This window comes from Heteronotia binoei, chromosome 6, assembly GCF_032191835.1.
Source record: "Heteronotia binoei isolate CCM8104 ecotype False Entrance Well chromosome 6, APGP_CSIRO_Hbin_v1, whole genome shotgun sequence".
Taxonomy (NCBI): domain Eukaryota; kingdom Metazoa; phylum Chordata; class Lepidosauria; order Squamata; family Gekkonidae; genus Heteronotia; species Heteronotia binoei.
In genome coordinates, this window is record NC_083228.1 from 104,105,402 (window position 1) to 104,124,971 (window position 19,570).

General features: G+C 41.0%; 1 protein-coding gene across 1 annotated transcript in view; it reads right to left on the reverse strand.

Moving 5' to 3' along the window:
* Positions 1 to 19,570, reverse strand: part of SLC9A9 (solute carrier family 9 member A9) — a 464,704-nt gene that overhangs the window by 75,599 nt on the left and 369,535 nt on the right. Inside the window, exon 14 of the mRNA XM_060242307.1 lies at positions 16,699 to 16,778. Coding sequence (XP_060098290.1) covers positions 16,699 to 16,778 — 80 coding nt within the window. The remainder of the gene's footprint in view (positions 1 to 16,698; positions 16,779 to 19,570) is intronic.

Sequence of the window (19,570 nt, forward strand, 5' to 3'; positions counted from 1 at the left end):
TCAACTAGAGTACTTCTATGCAAGCCTTGTACTTTCCTATGGATACCACTCAAAGTCTAGCTACACGTGGGGGAGATGTGTGATCCCCTGTTGCCCTTCAAAGGCAAAGGAGAACTTGCATGTCCTTTGTTTGGATCTGGACTGAGAGGAGAGGACAGAGGCTTTTCAAAAACCCTTCTGCCTCTTACACAATTTTGCTAATTAAAAGCAGCCCTCTTGCACTGTTAGTCCTTTAAAAGAAAAAAAGATTTTAATTTAGGAAACTATGTGAGGTTCCACATCTTTATGGTAGCTCAGATACAGATTAGGGTTGTACCTGGAGGTAATTGAGATAATGGATTTTCCAGTTTCTCATTAGTTTAGACTCTCAGTTACAAATTGATTCCTGAAACTTTAGACAATGCTTCTTCAAAACTGTTAGATTTCCATCCCCCTCCATGCCAGTACAGTTATGTTTTTTCAAATGTTCTGATCTGTAGGGCAATTGTTTCAGCTGTGGCCTGAAGTTTTATTTATTTATTTATATCCCACTATTCTCCACAGCAGAGCACTATTCTCAAAGTAGATTATAACATCATCCTGTCCTCCTCCATACTATCCTCACAATAACAATCCTGTGAAATAGGTTAGAGTGAGAGATAGTAACTGGCCCAAAGACAGCCAACAAGCTTCACTGGCAAAACTGGGATTCTAACCTGGCCCCCCAGATCATAGTCTTACAATTTTGTTAAAGAAAAAGCCCAGGAGGAACTCATTTGCCTATTAGGCCACATCCCTGATGGCACCATTGTTTCACACAGGTGGGGTTTTTTTTAGAAAAAGCCCATCAGGAACTTATTTGCATATTAGGCCACATCCCCTGATGGTACCGTTGTTTCACACAGAGGGTTTTTTTTGTAGAAGGGCTTTTTTTCTAGAATTAATACAAAAAAGTATTAATTGAGTCAATATATAAGAACATAAGAGAAGCCATGTAGTGTCTGGTTAATGGTCCATCCAGTCCAATATTCTGCAACACATATTGGCAAAGAACCAGGTGCCATCAGGAGGTCCAACAGCGGGGCTAAAACTCCAGAAGCCCTCCCACTCTCCCAGCACTAAGAATACAAGGCATCTCTGCCCCAGTTATTTGAGAGAAGGAAAGGAGACAGAACAACACACCTAACATGGGAAAACACAAAGGATATTGTCTGGCACCTAAGTTCAACACTTGGTGCCAAGCAAATTGATCCATAGGGCAATAAATGAAGAAGAAGAAGAAAAGAAGAGATTGGATTTATACCCCGTCCTTCACTCAGTCTCAGAGTGGTTTACAATCTCCTGTCTCTGAGACAGCTTTTTCAAGAACTGCTCTTGAGAGAACCGTAGTGGCTTAAGTCAGGTTCAGTTGCTTCATGACCTGTGGCCTTTCCTTGAGATTCCAAAAGCATTTCCAAAGTGAGAACTTGCTCTTTTGGGGGAGTACAACCAGTCTAGATCAGGCTGATTCTTTAATCCCTGATAGGTCATATTTGTCAAGCAACTCTTCAATCTGGAGTAAGCTTCAGTATATGCATTCAATTGCACTTTCTGGCCATCCACTATCTTAGCTGACTGTAAAAGTACTATTTTCATACTGGAAGTATATCAATCCAAGCAGAATCATGTAGCTACTATATGCCAAAACCAGTTCTGAAGTTGAATTGAAATGGATTCAGATGATCTATTTCATTCAGAAAACCCTGGCATTGCATGGTCACCATTTTATTGCTTTACCATCTTTTTGAATAAATGGATATTTGTTCAATAATTCATTATCCTCTACTAAATGGGGCAGTCTAGTTAGATGTAATAAGCATGGAGAGTTAAGGTTAAACACAGAGTCAGACACTTAATCACTTCCTCAGACTGCAGTAACCAATATGAATCCTACCAAATACCATAAGGCTGCATTCTGTGATCTGCAAAAATAAAGTTGTCCAAGTTGTCACAGATTTGACCAACTTTATCTGTTTGTTGTTGTTTCCCCTGGTTGCAGGTTTGCAATGTCACATGCTGGGTGATGGTATGTAACCCACCTTTCTTTATTACCTGGTTGCACCTTCACATCTATTTGTTTCAAAACACTGCCCCTCTACTGATTCTGATCTTTGAATAGATTGGAGGGGGGAATCAGGTGAAATTAACAAGATGTTTGTCACAGAACAAAGTTTGAGTCCAGTGGCACCTTTAAGGCTCATAAAAGTTTATACCCAGAATTAAACTTTGTTGGTCCTAAAGGTGCCACTGGATTCAAACTTTGTTCTGTTGTTTCAGACCAAGAGGGCTACCCTCCTGAAGATGTTTGTCACTTTTCTTGAAACCTATGGAAAGTCTGTCAATTTCTATTATTAAAAGTAAAATGTTCTGCATCATTCTGGCATGAATGTGCCCATAGTACAGTGGGTGTCTTATTGAAGGGATGAAGGGTAGCCACGTAAGCTACCCCTTCCTCAGCTAAGCTACACCTTCAAAGAAGGCAATACTTACATGGGGATTCCATATTACAACTAATAATGGATCGGGCTAGCATTTGTATAATATAACCCACTTCTTCAACACATTTCTTAAAAGCACTGTTTGAAGCTTCCCTGTGCAGCATTTTGATTTCAATAATGGTTAGCCAGATATTTCTGGAAGCTCACAAGCAAAAGTATATTTGTTCTGTGCATGGACGTTTCCTTTAACTATTACAAATTAGAAGCCTTAGGAGAAACAATCTTATTCACACAATATCACACGCACAAAAAATTACATAGCACTGAAAGGTGCCGCTTTGGCAAAGCTTAAATGGCAACACTGAGATGATGAAATGAGGGAGGTAGCAAAAACAGATACATTTGTGATAATAATGACTTTTCATTGATTCTTGCATTGACTAGGTGAATTGAGACCATGAAAAGGGGACAACATATCTGCATATTATATATATATAAAAGCCTAGCCTTATCGGGGACAACTCACCTACCCTCCCTTTGACTGAGCCAGGTGTTGCTCAAAGAGCAAGCCCACCCTCTAGCCCCAGGAAATATGAGGATTGGGCCACTGGGGAAGCTGCTATGCAGTGGCTGTTGCTAGGCAGCCAAGCTTGGTTCTGTCAGTAAAAGGTGGGAGGAGAACAGACTGGGGCCAGTTCTGACTAGGGTTACCAGCTCCAGGTTGGAAAAATTTGTGGTGGAGTCTATGGAAGCCAGAGTTTGAGGAGGGGAGAAGCATCAGCTGAATATAATGCCACAGAGTCCACCCTCCAAAGCAGTTATTTTCTTCAGGGGGAGAGAGATCTGTTCAGTTCTGATACCAGGAGATCTTCAGGCTCCACCTGGAGGTTGACTACACCAGGCCTGGCAGCACCCTCTGGGTGACTTGATGCCACCTGACTGGCATAACTTAATTAGATCTGTCTGCTTGCTCCTGTGCAGCAGTAGCCCCCTATGACAGCCAGTGTGGTGTAGCAGTTACGGCGTCAGAGCAGGGTCTGCCAGACCCAGGTTCTTTCTGTGGAAGCTGACTGGGTGATTTCAGACCAGTCTTTCAGCCCAATCTGTTGTGTAGATCAAAAGGGGGAGAGGAGAATGACGTAAGCTGCTTTGGTCCTCACTGCAGAGAAGGACTGAACTTTTCCTAGGTACAGGTTGCAGGGAGTGGGGAGGAGATGGAAAGCTGAAGTCAGAGGGGCACATAAAAGTAGGGTGATGGTTGGCTGAGGAGGTAGGGTTGCCAACTCCAGCTTGGGAAATTCCTAGAGATTTAAGGGGTGGAGCCTGGAGAGTGGGGTTTGAGAAAGGGTGAGACCTCAAACAGGTACAATGTCATAGATCCCATCCTCCAAATCAGTGTCTTCCTCCTGGGGAACCACTGCTGCCAATCTCCAGGTGTGGGCAGAAATTACAACAGCTCTCCAGGTGGGCAGAAATCAGGTCCCCTGGAGAAAATGGCTGCTTGCAGGGTGGACTCTGTGACAGTATACCCTGCTGAGGTTGCTTCCCTCCTGCTTTGGTTCCCACTGTGGAGAAAGGTAGAAGCTGCAGGGAGGGGGAAGGAGATGGAAAGCTGAAGTCAGATCAAGACATCAAGGGTGGGGTGGGGATGAATGCCTTCACTTGGGTGGGTAGGAAAACAGCAAGGGGAGGCACTTGCCCAGAGGATCTTGTATTTTTCCTCACAACAGGCCTTATTCCGAGTGATAAATAATTGTCTTAGAACTGTTATTAATGATAGCAAGAAGACAAAAACTTTGATTTACTACTGAATGGTTCCTGTAGTCTGGTTAGAGTTGCCCATGTTCTTGAACTTTGATCACTAGATCATTGCATCCAATATATTTGAACAGAAAATTGCCTACATGTCCAATACAGCCAATATTTCATTTCAGAATAGTATTTTCTCAAAAATGAGAATATAAAAAAAATGAATGGTACACTCAGGAGGGTAAAATCCTGTCAGAAAGCTTGTTTAAGACCACCAGAAGGCTCAGATAAATATATCACACAGATTAGAAAAGGTGTGAACAAGGGGATATCAGTACGGTTAAATAGCAGAGTGAAAAAAACAATAAAAGACAAGTGGTTTCCTTTTAAAAATGGAAATAAGAAGAATGAGCACAATCTGGGGAAAAAAATATGTTGATAAAATAAGCAAAGGAGAAAAAAGTACCATAAAGGAAAACCAAATAATTTTGTACATTAAGTGAAAATGTTTCTTCATAAGCTCAACATGTAACCTTTTCGAGGAAAAAAATAAATTTATTCTCCGGCCTCCCTATTAAAGTATATTCATAAAAATATATTCCCTCTTGTCAGAAAGCAATAATGAAAACTCATTTGTCCTTTTCTGCCTGAGTTGTGTCTTCAATACTTATTCTTTACTTTGAGTGTTGATTTACTTAAACTCCTATTGAAGTCCCCTCCCCATGTCCCCTTATTTATTTCTTTAAAGGCAGAGGCTTCACATAATGCTATGAAATTTTAATGCAGAATGATCATGAAACACTTTGCAGTGGTTATGCGAAGGGGAATGCAAGTTTTCCATTAGGCTATATGTGCTTCAGGAACTGCATCATTTGGTTGTTATTTCATATTCTTTTAAAATACACACAGTGAAGAAAGAAGAGTCCTACTATTTAGACTCATTCCAATCCAGATTCAGGTCTGGTTTGGGGATTGAAACAACTTTGGTCTTCCTGATTGTGGGTCTTCCTGACTGCTTATGTCCTTGTTGATTCTCCTTGTTGGAATGCTCCAGTTCAGCTAGTTTTGATACCACTAACCATGATACCCTTTCTGAGTTGTGGACTAGGGGCACCCTATTTCATTGTTTCTGCTCCTACTTTATTGGCTGGTTTCAAAAGATAGTGCTGGGGAAATACTGCTTGATCTCAAAGCATTTCATGGCTCTGTCAGGTCTGCTCATGTATATGCAATGACTAGTAGAGACTGTCCTGGAATTTGGATAGAAGGGCCATTGATATGGTTAAGATATTCAACTCTATTTCTCCTTAACATCTAATTCAAGTCAGTCCGTGGAAATCCTGTAGCATCTAGAAAAGGTGACCAGATTAATAAGGGCCAGTTAACTGAAGCTCAGTGCAGACAAAATGTTGATCAGTGACAAAACCAGTCAGGGAATTAGGTGTCTGCCTGTTCTGGGTGGGCAACCAAAGAAAATGCTGTCACACTTGAAACTCACCTGGTGCCTTCACTTTGTTAGGTTTTAGGCACCATGTCATGACATTTGTATTGGCCCAAACTAGATTTTTTTAAAAGTCCTGAATAATGACAGTGTTGTTAATTGGCCATTGACCAAAACATCTCTTTTAGTCTGGGTATGAATAATTTTAGTTCTTGCTGATTTTGGTTATGCCAGCTTGTCCTGAAAAGGTGGCAAAGAAATATACTAAATACAAAATAAATCAATTATCCTAGATTGAATCAAAGTAATTGTATATTGCTTTTTATAAAATCTAGTTTGAGATGCATAAATCTTTGAGACTATGCTATTTCCCTTGGAGGAATCTAAGACATTTTATCCCAGCCTTCTGCCAGAAAGATTCTTTTCAATGAAATCTGAATCTTGACTTAGAAAATGACATTTCATTCTCCCTAGACATTCAACACTATGATTCTAGCAATTTGCCTCTTTGTTTGGTCATCCTTCACATTTCTATAGCTTCATATACTCTCATTAGTTGTCCATTTGTTGCAGAGTTCAAAATCAATCACTATAGCTGTTAAATAAATTTTGTGACCTTTCCGTAAAGTCACTACAAATTGCCATACACATCTGATAGCAATCCTTCCCACATTTGCTGTGGCATTTAATATTGAGGATGCTTCTTGTTTATGTTAGTCTAAAATGAGACTTTTTTTAAAAAAAAGAAATAAATAAAACTGAACACAGTATCACAGATTATTCCGAGGAATGCCCCCCACCCCCAGCCAAACATCCGCAAGTAAACTGATATCACCATGTTAGATTTTCTCACAAGTATGAATGTTACATAAATCTTTGATAGATTCTGAGTTAACAGGTAAGAGTTCCATGATTCATTTATGAACATGTAGATCAAACTTGACAAGAAAGAACTATCCCAACACTTTACACCCCTAATCCCCATGATTGTTTCAGAGGCTATTTGAGTTTCATAAAGAAAGCAAAATATTTTATGCCCAGTATTTTGGATATTATGAATCTGCTCCATAAACAGCCTTCCTTGGGTGAAAGAATTGTGGTTCACTGAAGGGAGGCTGAAGGGAAATAAACTGAAGCCTGGTATATAAGTGGTAAGCGGAAAGGGTCTCCCAATTTGGCTCCCAGTTGCCAACCCTCCTGAAGAGACAATGTGGTTGAGGTAGACAAGTAACATCTGTGACAATGAGAGGTTGACACAGAGGATTTTGGGGTGAGTGTGTGGGGTTGAGGTCTCTATCCCAACCCTCAGATTGCTTGTTTTCAACTTTCATTGCCAGACATGCTACTTCTTCCTTATTCTTGTGTCATCATAAACTTCTCACAAAGCTAGCTGCTGACTAGATAAATACACTCATACTACTAGTTAGTAAACTTAATGTCTTGAAATCCAGCCCATTTTGTTTCTTTCCCTAGACATATCAATGTGATGTTCATGATGTCCAGTCACCTTTCCAGTTGCATTTTTTAACCACCTTAGACCTTTTCAGATGTTATATCCATGCTTATCAGTTGCATTTTTTAACCACCTTAGACCTTTTCAGATGTTATATCCATGCATATCAGGAGCCCAGCAAGTATAATGGGACCAGGTCCTACCTGCCAGACAAACTTCAGATCTCCTGGATATACTACACCCACTGCCATACAATAATTATTATCCTTCCTGCAATACTTCTGATATGCATAGTTGCCAAATTGTTTGGATAGGAGCAGCATGCTTATTTTGAATGTGCATATAGCTTTGACATGTATAAACCAGAACTTGAAAAAAACAGTAATCAGTTTATGTGTATTGTAGCTGCACACACATATAAAATAAGTGCAACTTTGTTCAGACAACATGGTGCCTGCATGTATTGGGATCTATGCATTGAGATCTATGTGTGATTATGAAGCTCCTGGTACATATGGATGTCAACATGGTGTACTGATTAAGAGTCACAGATTCTAATCTGGAGAAGTGGGTTTGATTCTGCACTCCTCTACATAGAGTCAGACTGCCCACAGGGCCTGACCAAACCCAGTGACCCCTGCTCCATGCCCAGAAGATGGCAAAAATCCTCCAGGATTCCTAAACAAACTGGTCTGGAGAAAAATTGCTGCCTGACTCCAAAATAGTGATCAGCATTCCTCTGGACATGTAAGAAAGGGCCACAAGAACTGATAAAACCCTTCCTGCCCTCCTTCTCATGATCTGCCTAAGTTCACAGAATCAGCATTGCTGTCACATGTTCATCTAGCCTCTGTTTAAAAACCTCCAAGGATGGAGTGCCCACCACCTCCTGAGAAAGCCTGAGGAACCACTCTAACTGTCAGGAAGTTCTTCCTAATGTTTAGTCAAAAATTCATTTGATTTAATTTCAACCCATTGGTTCTGGTCCAACCTTTTGGGGGCAACAGAAAATTCTGCACTATCCTTTGTATTACAGCACTTCAAGCACTTGAAGATGGTGATCATATCAACTCTCAGTCGTCTCCTCTCTAGGCTAAACATACCCAGCTTCTTCAACCTTTCTTCATAGGACTTAGTCTTCAGACCCCTCACCATCTTTGTTGTCCTCCTCTGGACACGTTCCAGGTTGTCTATATCCTTTTTAAATCATGGTGCCCAAAACTGAACATAATACTCTAGGTGGGATTTAACCAGAGCAGAGTAAAGCAATACCATCACTTCATGTGATCTGGACACTATACTTCTGTTGGTACAGCCCAAAATTGAATTTGCCTTCTAAGCCACTGCATCACACTGCTGACTCATGTTCAGTGTATGATCCACTAAATCCCCTAGATTCTTTTTACACATATGGTTGCCAAGACAAGTCTCCCCCATCCTATAATGATCTTCAAAGAATACCAGGATTATGACACAAAGGCAAGCAATGGCAAACCACCTCTAAAAAATTCTTGTCTTGAAAACCCTACTGAATACTTTCCACCACCACCATGAGCACCACTAAAAAGATTTGCCTACTGTTGCTGTGGTATTTCCTCCTAATTAGCCCAATATGACTACCTGATTTTTTCTCCTATAAAGTAGTTACATTCCAAAGCATCTTATTTTTATGCAGCTGAAACTTAAATTAGAGCATGCATCACTTTCCACTTCTGAACTGTTGATAAAGCATCTTTTGCTGCTTTCTAAGTATTTGTCCACAGAATGACAGTGGCAGCCTGAGATAAAGGGCAGGCTCAGCTCAAGATCAGAGGCAGAAATTCTCTTTGATAGTCAACTCTTCTTCCACTGGAAATGCAGACACTTTGCTTTTGGTGAGCAAGATAAAGGCTTTTTTCACAATCTGCAGTGCAACTCATCTGAAGCAACTGATGCTTATGTTGTACCCACTTTCAAAGCCCAGAAAGGGCTTTAAAAAAATCTTGATATAATTAAGCAGGTTATACATTGCAAATATTTAAAGGCAAAATACAACTATGGCTGAATCCAGGAAAGAGTTATTAAATGTAAGAATCTCAATTCAGCATTATCTCCTGAATAAAGCTCAAGCTCCTCTAAAGGCCTGCTAAGTGTTATCAAGAGGCCATGGCTCAGTACACTTGTTCTGCATACAAAAGGTTACCAGTTAATGGCTTTCAGGCAGCAGGTGTAGGGAAAGCCTTTTCTCACCTTGGGACCATGTAGACCTGCTTCCAGCCAGAATATGTAACCATGTAGTAGACGGGCTAGTGATCTGGCAGTATAATGCATGATCCAATGCTTCACCCAAAGATATGCTGTCATATTTTCCTTTGTTTCCATCCTTACTTTTTCTACTTTGCAGAAATGTTATTTTAGATAAGGTTTTAGGCCACAGAAGAGCTGCTGAGTCTGCTATTATAGATTCATCATGGCCTCCTAACCAGAGGTTGAGACAGGATGCTGGACTAGATGGACCACTGGTCTGATCCAGCAGGGCTCTTCTGATATTCTTATACCTATCTGATAATGCCTCTAGTTGCTTTAGTCCCCTTCCCCAGTTTAGTGCACTCTCAATGATTCTGAAACTGAGTGGCTGCCCTACTATAGTGCATTGTGTAGTTAGATTAGGGATAGAGCAATCTTGGGACCGGTGCCACATGGCAGTATACTAGTCCATTTGGCTCACCATGAGAGCACCTAGCTGCATTCCAGGAGGGGTCAGAGCACAGCACAGGATTGTTCTAGGGACCAAAATGATGATGTCATCAACTCAACCTCCATTCATAACCATCTTCTGTAGGTTCGAGCAGCCTTGCCCCAACAGCTGGTACTGTGTGGTTCTCAGGCATTGCTGCATTATTGCTCCGTATACTCAGAGGTGTGAGGTAGGTACAGAAGATTACCTGCTGAGCCTGGAATGCAGTTGTCTCTTGGAAGAGCAGAAACCATTGCTGTCACAAAGCTCTCATATGGTGCCTCCTTTGTGGGCATTGTTATTGTAATCTGCCCACCCCTTTTTGTTTGCCAGCACACCACCATATTCACAGGTTACATTTAATTAAGCCAAGAGAGGTTGCATATTCTTGAATTAGATGTTGTCATACATGAAGTGGCCAAAGGAGTAGACTAGGAAGTGAAAATGGCCCTGGAACAAACTAAGCTGAATGGCAAGTCAGTGCTGCAGGGGTCACTCAGCTCAGTGGGCAAACAGTGGGCATTAACTCCCTGATTGCGTCCTCCCAAAATGGGAAGTAGTGCAGGAAGAGACAGTTGGTGAACTGATACCTGTTGCGGGAGCAGGATCTGAGTAAAGTGGACCCTGAGCTGATGCTGGTGTTGCTGGGGCTTGGTTCTACTTCCTTCTGGCCACCAGCAGCCCTTTAGGGTAATGACCCACTGGCCATTCTGAGTAGCCATGGCCAGTCTGAGTAGCCATGAGCCAAACTAATGATTAACATGGGATTGTTCTGGGAAATCCATAGCAATTTCATTAGTACTATGACCAGACTTTATGACTTCCTGGTACTGCTATGAAGCTCTGGGAGAAGCCATTATGCCTAGGAAGACCTGTGATAAATGTAAATGCTCCTTCCTGATGCTCAAGAAATTGTCAAATGTAGAGAAAAGTGGTGCTACCTTCAGCATCTGACTGAAGCCATGGCTGGTGTGGCAGTAATCCTAGGCTTTAATAATCTCCTTCTCCTTTCCTAGCAAAGAAATACATCCAACCTAGTGCTCCTGTCTCTTTAGGCAGTTTCTGGCATTGTTCCAGGATAGCTCCTTGGCAATGCAACAAAAAGAGGTAAAATAGTATTTGTGGCTGGATGAAGAAATATGAATAATGGTGGGAAACAGGAGGCTGTGGAAGAAGACGTGGCTGGCTGATTATTAGGTAAACAAGATACTGAAACTCTGCTTATGCACACGAGAAGATCTGCCATAAACTCTCTTTCTGTTCTCAATCTTGGCAGTAGTATGCACGAAAAGGATCTAAGGCAGGAGTGTCAAGCATGCGGCCCCCGGATGGCTCCTATCAGGCCCCTGAACAACTGGGTGTCATCTGCTTCCTTCTCCCTCTCTCTTGCTTCCTTCTGTGTCGTGCTGTATAGAGGAAGGATTTTTTGGAGCAAGGTTCTCCTTGGAAAACTGCCTTACTGGACTAATATGCTCCGGAGCATGGATCTCTGTGTATATCTCATCTTTGGAATTTTGCTACGCCCAGCTATTGAGTAGTACTGGACATTTACTTGCCTCCTAAGTGACTTTGGGTGTGAGTTTGCGTTCCTTATGCACTTTCATTATTATATCGAGAATGTGTAATTTTTCTAATTTCAATGAAATCAATGAAAGTTGTTATTTATTTATAATTTTGAGGTTGGTTTTTGCAAAGGATTATCCCTGTTTTCCTGCTCCTTCTCCATAACAGCATGCTTTGCTAGACTTGCTCAATCGCACAGAAGCTACAGAACAAAACCTCTATTTTCTCCATTGGCTGAGGCTCCTCCCTTGAGGAGGAAGGGAGGGGGAGGCAGAGCTTGTTTTGCCAGGCTCTCTCAATCACACAGCAGAGCTACTGAATCAAGCCTCTCTTCCTTTTATTGGCTGAAACTCCTGCCCCTTCTGGTCCCCTGGGGAAGGAAGAAAACAGCCAGAGCTTTCTTTGTCTAGTTCCCTGGATTCCATGGGAGAAATACAAAGAAAGCACCTTTAAGACCAACAAGTGCTAATGTTTTAAGTTTTTTTTAAAAAAATCTTTGTGTTTGTGTCCTTTACATGGCTTTTTTGTTGTAAAAAAGCCCAGCAGGGACTCATTTGCATATCAGGTCACACCCTTTGACATTTCCATTGTTCCCAGCAGGAACTCATTTGTATATTAGGACAACCCCCCACCCCCAATGCCAAGCCAGCTGGAAATGCGTTCCTGTGTGTTCCTGCTAAAAAAAAAGCCCTGGTCCATTATAAAGTTTATATCTCTGCTACCTAATTTTAAATAGGTACACAGATGGCCCAGCCTGACATGACCTGGCCCAACAAGCTCTATTTTATGTCAGATCCATCCCTCATAACAAATGAGTTTGACACTCCTGATCTAGGGGGTCTTAGTAGACCATACACTGAACATAAGATCATACACCTTTAATCCCTTTCACTGCTTTCATTGAAATGATAAATCTGTGTCTGAACTGTACCACTTCAGACTCAAAGTGGGAAGTCATATGGAACTTGCTGTGTTAGTTTTCTAATAGTTTTGTACAGAGGGTATTTAGTTGGAAGTGGCACAGCCTAGACACAGACTGTGACCTTATTGAGAGTTAGGCTTTATATAATATAATCTAAATTACAATTTGACAGTTATCAGCTTCCAGGTAGGACCTGGCATTCTTAAGGAATTACAATAGACTACAGATATCAATTCCCTTGGAGAAAATGGCAGCTTCTAAAGGCACTCTATGATGTCACATCCCATCTGTGTTTCCTCCCCTCCCCAAGCCCAAGGAAGCATTCCTAAATTTCCAGGAATTTCCCAAATCAGAATTGGCAACTCTAAGAAACTCTAATTGGCAACTTTAAGCAAAGAGCAAGTATGAAACAGAAAGAGGCAAATAACTCAAGATAATGCATGGAAAAGAGAAAAGCCACGTGCTGTAAGGGTAGGAACTCCCACCCCAAGTAATGGGCACATTTCTTCCCAACCCCAAATATGGCAGTTCTGAAGATCGTTAGCATGTGGGAAACCATTTACCAAGTCATCTGGAGCACCTCTGTGAAATTCAACATGAGCACTATGCAATCAATATATGAGTTTACGTTGTCTGAATTCTGCACCCAAACTTTATCACAGTGCCAAGAGAAGGACAAAAAAGATTGCAGAAACGTTTCATCTGGATAATTGGTTTGTCTTGAGGGAATTGGAACTTCTTCCAGAGAGTGATTCAGTGTGTGAAAATGCTCAGATATGTCAGTCCCAGCAACAGCAGCGTGAACAGTTCATCTCTTTAGGGATTTGAGTATACAGTTGTCGGCAGAAATAAGATGTAGAAATAATGATATAAAATGAAAATACATTTGTACAATAATGGCAGGACAGAAGCTGTGGTAAATAAGAGCACCAAAGAAATATTACTGTGTATGACACAAGGAGAAATAGTTTCTTCAAATACAAGATTGCTTTCATTTTGAGCACTTCTTACAAAAGCCTTTCAAAACTTAAAGGGCTTTTTTTGTGTCTGAAATGCAGAGCATCATAAATCAATTGGCTACTAATAAAGACTGCTAGAAATTCTTAATTTTGTATTTTGCAGGGCCAGTCTAGACAAGGGACAGTCTAGACCTTAAAAATTGGATTCATCATAGTTGTGCAGGGAAGAAAGAAGAAACTCTTCCTTTCCAATGTGGTTTCAGTGACCAAAACTTCCCCTTCCACATCTTGTATTTAGTTCTGGAATACATATAAAGTACAGTCAAAAGATAGGGTTGGTTTACTCACAAAAGTGCAAAGACAGAAGGAAAAAGCACCCTCCACAACCCTGCATGTGGATCAGGCCCCTGCTTCTCTTAGGCTGCTTCCCCCAGGCAGGGTTTCTCAGCAGTGCCTCCATTGCCACTGCTCATGTGGAGGCAGGCCAATTGGTGGTGGAGCACCCACAAGTGGGAGTTTTTTTCACACTTTCACCACATTCCCCTCCCAACTTTTCCCTTCCATATGTACTGTGGGACATGTGCTATAGTATTACAATGATTCTGTAAAAGTTATATATATATATTTTAATTTAATACATTTTTTATCTTGAGCACATGCTGCTCCAAAGTGATGCAAATAACTCCCCATTGGGACTGTTTCAGCTCAGGGAAAAGGTGTGTGTATGGGGGAGAAGCTGTAGCCCCCTCTTCCCTTCATGAGTCAAATTAGCTCCTGCAGGTTTTAAAAGCAACATTCCCTGTAGCTACTATGTGACCGAAGTGAAAGCAGGTTAGGTCCAGAAAGCCCAAATTCAACTTAAACATGCATTGTGTAGTTTGGCCCTCACACTAGAGTCCATGACAGACTTCCTTGCTTCCTCTCTCCATTACTATTTTTTGAAAAATAAAAACCAGCCTGGCCACACGGCAGGTTGAATGTGGATAAAGGGGCAGGTACAGACAGGCTGCTTAACTCGCCTCCTTCCGCCTCACTCTCCACCCACAGGGGAAAAGGTTTAGGAATTCTTTCTGAGGCTTTCCTCTGTGTTCCTGGCACCAATACTGCAACCAACAGAAAGGAGGCAGGCAAGCAAGTGATCCTGGAAACAGCAGTCACTTCACTGACTGTGCACCTTCCTACTTTTGCTGTGCAGTGAATGGAAGGATTGAAGCAGGCAGGGAATGTCCATCAAATGTCATCTTGCCAAATATTTCCAAAACCCAGAACTGGTTTTTCTGTGAGATGAAAACCTGACCAGAAGGGAAGGGTTTCAACGGCAACGGTCAGCCCATCATCAAGCCCATTTTTCAGTCAATTCTAACTGATTCTTATTTTAAAAAATCAACATAGAGGAGAGAACTTAGGGGTTGGTATTTGTGAATTTCCTGCATTGTGCAGGGGGTTGGACTAGATGACCCTGGGGGTCCCTTCCAAATCTATGATTCTACGATTCCATGATTCTATGAAACACAACTCTCCATACGGTACATACATTCTGTCCTTTCCCTTTTTATTTCATGTTTCTCCTTTTTACTGATGTCCATTGTTACATGTCTTTAAAGCATCCACAATCACAGCCATTTCCTTCAGAAGAAGAAACGGAATCAGCATATGTCTAAAGAATACTCTGATGCCACTTGGCATTAATTTTTAAAAACCTTATTTCCCTTTATGCTGCACTGCAAATTGGATTTTTGTCAATGCCCGGGAAAAAAACTCACCGGAAACCTATATCTGAAATCTTATTTCTCAGCTTTCCATATGAATATATTCCTATATCAAGACTTTAATAACTGAGTTACAAAGGAGTAAATAATAATGTATTGGGGAATGCAATAAAGAATGAAGTTTTATAGACTCAGTTGCTGCTGCTCCTTACAAAGCTGTACTGAAGACAGATCAGATGTGAAGAGAGGTTCTGCATTTTGTACTGGTCGCAGAATTTCCCATTTTCAATGGATAGGTAGCAGGGTGGCCTGCTGAAAAGTTGCAGACAAGGTCTGGGTGTCGTATTTCCAAAATTAATTCCCTCACACAATTCCAGGAGGAGCTGATTTATGTACTCTGAGACTTACATAGCAAATCTGTTGTAAGGCATATGCCTGTGTTTGGGAAAAACAGATGGTAGGAGATGAAGACAGTGTCCCTCCAAAGCAAAACAACTGTTCATATCAGTTCTCACTCTTTCAATGGGACTAAATAAGAGGAATCTTACAACGTTTCACTGTGGAGTGGTTGCATCACAATCAAGCCAACTGCCACCAACAAATTCAGGAAAAGTGATATGGGTCATATATGCCCCTCCCCTAGTTGCACTTACTTTTTTTCAGTATGAATTGCAAAGCTTATAGGGTTCCATGTTGTAGGGCTGTTGGCAGCTTTCTTGCTCACCACCTATGGCAGGGCTCTGCTAGTTCTTGCTCTCCACCTATATCAGGGCTCTGTGGTGTCCCGCTATGCTATCTATGCAAAAAGAGGACCATGCCCACAAGAGCAGCAGCAATGCCTGTTCTTATCCAATGCAGATTTTCAGTCAGATATTTATTGCTGGGCAGTGACATGTGCACTACTTTGATGCTATGTGCACTTGCAACAGCTCTGTAATTGGATAATCAATAGTAATAAAATCATACACACACATCAATATCATCATACTTCTGCATTTTCCTGAAACATATTCCAGCCTGCAGATAGTAAAATTCCCCAATGCTTAGGTTGCTCTGGGGCCCCCAAGAATGCCACTTGCCTCATTTGCACTCATGTTCTCACTCAGAATAATGCTTGCAATCTAGGGCTATGATAGATGCTAAAAGCCTCTCTAGGAATGTATAATCCCTCATTTTAACAATTTGTTTCACTAGACACCCTAATAAGTGCTCTCTTGCAGCAAAAGAATACTCACTCCATTTTTTAGTTAAATGAAGGGTAAAGGTGATCAGTTATGGATGCCTAGAGGTACTTTTTTTGTTCCATTAAGGATTGGTGAGTTCCTTCCCTTTATCCCTCCTTTTCCTTTATTGTATGTGGGTGTAGTGAGGGTGGCAGGGAAAATTTGGTTCCAGGGTCCCATGGAGGCAACCATGATAACTGTTCATTCCCAAGTTTAATAATTGCTTCCAAGAGCTTCAGAACCATTAATTCGCTGTAAGCGCTGAATACATTTTTGTCTCATTCCTATCATATCCTTTAATATTGTAACAACATCTTTCTACTTCACGGCTTCCTTTGAATTCCTTTGAATTATTTTTTTCCTGAATGAACAATGTGATTTAATTTATTATAGTATTTAAAATAAAAAGAAATATCTAGTCACCCACTCCAAGTTTTTCTTAATTATTTTCCCTGCTAATGAAATTACTTTTCATGGATTGGTAACACAAAAGAGATAATAGGATACTTATGATCAAAACCATACCATATTCTGAAGAGCCAGGCACTTTCTGCTTTGGTTGTGTTTTTATCCAGGTTATTTGCAGTCTGTAATTTATAAAAAGAGAGAGGAGGTCTTAAAAGCTTTTTTGTAGATCTTCAAAATTCACGAGCAATAACTAAGTTTGATGAAAATGTAAACAAATCCAAAATTCTCAGTTCACAAAAGTTATGAACCAGCACAAGATTAAGTTTAAATGTAAAAATGGAGAGATAGAGATAAAAGAAAAAATGCACAGAGGGCACAATCCGTTATGATTTTGAACAAGCCTCATTGATATGAGTGAGCACTTGTGCCATTCCCATTGAATTCAATGGCACACATCTAGTCCTGCTGCCAACAGCCTTTCCAGCCGAATATTTTCTTGTTAGCAGAACCTAAAAAGCGTTGGCAGAGTAATTAACACAGCAAGGATGCACAACCTGATTAAAGAGTAGACAGTTTATTTAGGAATTAGCATACTTGATAGGAAAGAGGAGAGACAGAGATAGGTTCCTAACTACATGTCTAGCTGAGTGTAGGACTTCCAAGAAGGGGGGAGTTGCCCTGAGAGTAACGATCTGGAGACAGACAAGGAATCCTTGACACTTAACAGGAGAGAAGGTATGTTGACCTCACTATGCTATCTAATTGTCTTCTTGCTGCTCCTATCACCTGCCCTTTGCCATGGGGGACCTGGCAACCCTAAGAGGCCAAGAGGTTCGTTTGCAGGTATCAGCAGCTGCCTTCCTATCTGCTGGACCCACTGATGAAGGAGATGCTGTGGACTTTTCCTGGCAGCGCACTTGTGAATTATATATGGGAGAGAGGGTGTGGACTGGGAAAGGTGATGTCATTATAGCTTTTGTCCTCCAGTATTTGTTAATTGCATCCTTGCATCCATGGTGACTTCCTGATTGGCGCTCACTGGTGAATTTGAAGGTTGCAGTCAGTGTTCTTATATTGTGTAATGTTTGTAACATGTAGAATTTGAATTTTCTACTTTTGTCATGAGAGTTCATAGGGCTGTGATTAATAGTGCAGTCCTAAGCACAGCTGCATCCTTCTAAGCCCAGTAAAGTCAAGGAGAGGAGAAGAGGAAGAGGAGGAGACTGGATTTATACCCCAGCCTTCACTCCGAGTCTCAGAGTGGCTTATTATCTTTTTCCCTTCCCCTCTCCACAACAGACACCCTGTGAGGTAGGTGGGGCTGAAAGAGCTCTCCAACATCTGCTCTCGAAAGAACAGCTTTTAGAGAATTGTGACTGACCCAAGGATACCCAGCAGTTGCATGTGGAAAAATGGGAAACCAAACCCGGTTCTCTAGATTAGAGTCCACCACTCTAAACCACTATGCCAAACTGGCTTCACACCAAACAAGAAAGATGTAGCTCTCTTCAGGATTGCACTACAAATTATTTTGCATTAGCTCTGATGACTGGCATAGCTGCACCCTAAGTTTGCCTTGGCAACTGCAATAAAATGCATTTTTTTTGTGTGCCTCACTCCTAAATATAGGATTTTCATCTTCATATACAAATCTGTTCTAGAAGGCATTGGATCATGCACCATATTTTTCCTTGCTGCACTGGTACTTGAACAGAATAATTCAGCGTTTATTTTATTAATGATTCCAATTTTATTAAACAGCCAAGGAACACCATAGTCTGTGATCAATAAAAATGATATTTCTTCTAAACTGCTGTAGTGGGATTACTCTGTTTACTCCAGTCAAGCTGAGAAGGTATTTGTTTATTTATTTTATTTATGATTGTTTATGGTTTACAAAAAGGGCCATTCCTATTGGGATCATAATATTTTAATAATCATGTCTTGATTCCTTTCCACCCAAGTTCAGTATGGGAAAATTTCTGATATTTTATTCATTGACTTCAAATACTGGCTGCTGTTTTACAAGCTGGCTGTGGAGCATCCTTATGTAGCATATACACAATGGAAATGTGCCTATAGTCATGAGAGGTATATTAACACGTATGCAGTGGTAAGTTAGGAATACAAATATTCCAGTTATAGATGCATTCTCATATTACATTTCTGTTTGGGTATAGACTCATGCAAACTTCCATGCAAAGTGTTATTCACATACTTCCATGCAAAGTGTAAAATGTCATGTGGGTCCCTTTAAATATCATGAAGCCAACTCTTACCTCTACAGAAATAATTAGTGTTTTAAAGGGAGATGCTACCAGTTTTACTTCTTAGAAGGTATTTATAGTTTATACCAGAGTATCCAGGAGCCCTGATCTAGCATGATCTTGTTAGTATTAGAAGCTAAGCAGGGTTGACCTGCACCGGTATTTGGATGCAAGATTGCTGAAGAATACCAGGATTGTGTTCTGGGGGCAGGCAATAGCAAACCTGAATGTTTCTTGCCTTGAGAATCCTATGGGATTGCCATAAATCAGCTGTAACTTGACTGAACTTTCAACCACCACACTAGAGTATCCAAAACAAAAAGTAAGAATCAGTGCTAAGAGAACTGCACAGGAATTTCTTCTGCTTCTATCCTTACATCAAGCTAAAAGTTGATGTTTTGGTAGCCTTTTCAGTTTAACAGGCCCACGGAAATTACTGATGAGCTGTGTGGAGAAATGCCTTGCCTCCTGGAGGGTTGGCAAGCAGGCATTAAAAATGTCTTTCTCTGAGCATGAAACAAATAGCAGGAGGAGGAAATTAACCCATGACATTCCAGAAACACCTGGACTACCTTTTTAGAAATGCTAATGGGTCTGTCAGAAGAGACAATGGGATAAGCCAACTCATCCCGCTTCTCCAGACAGGAAACAGTGTGAAGGAAATTGGGCTAGACCAGCCCCAGAGACTATCTCCAGGAATGAAC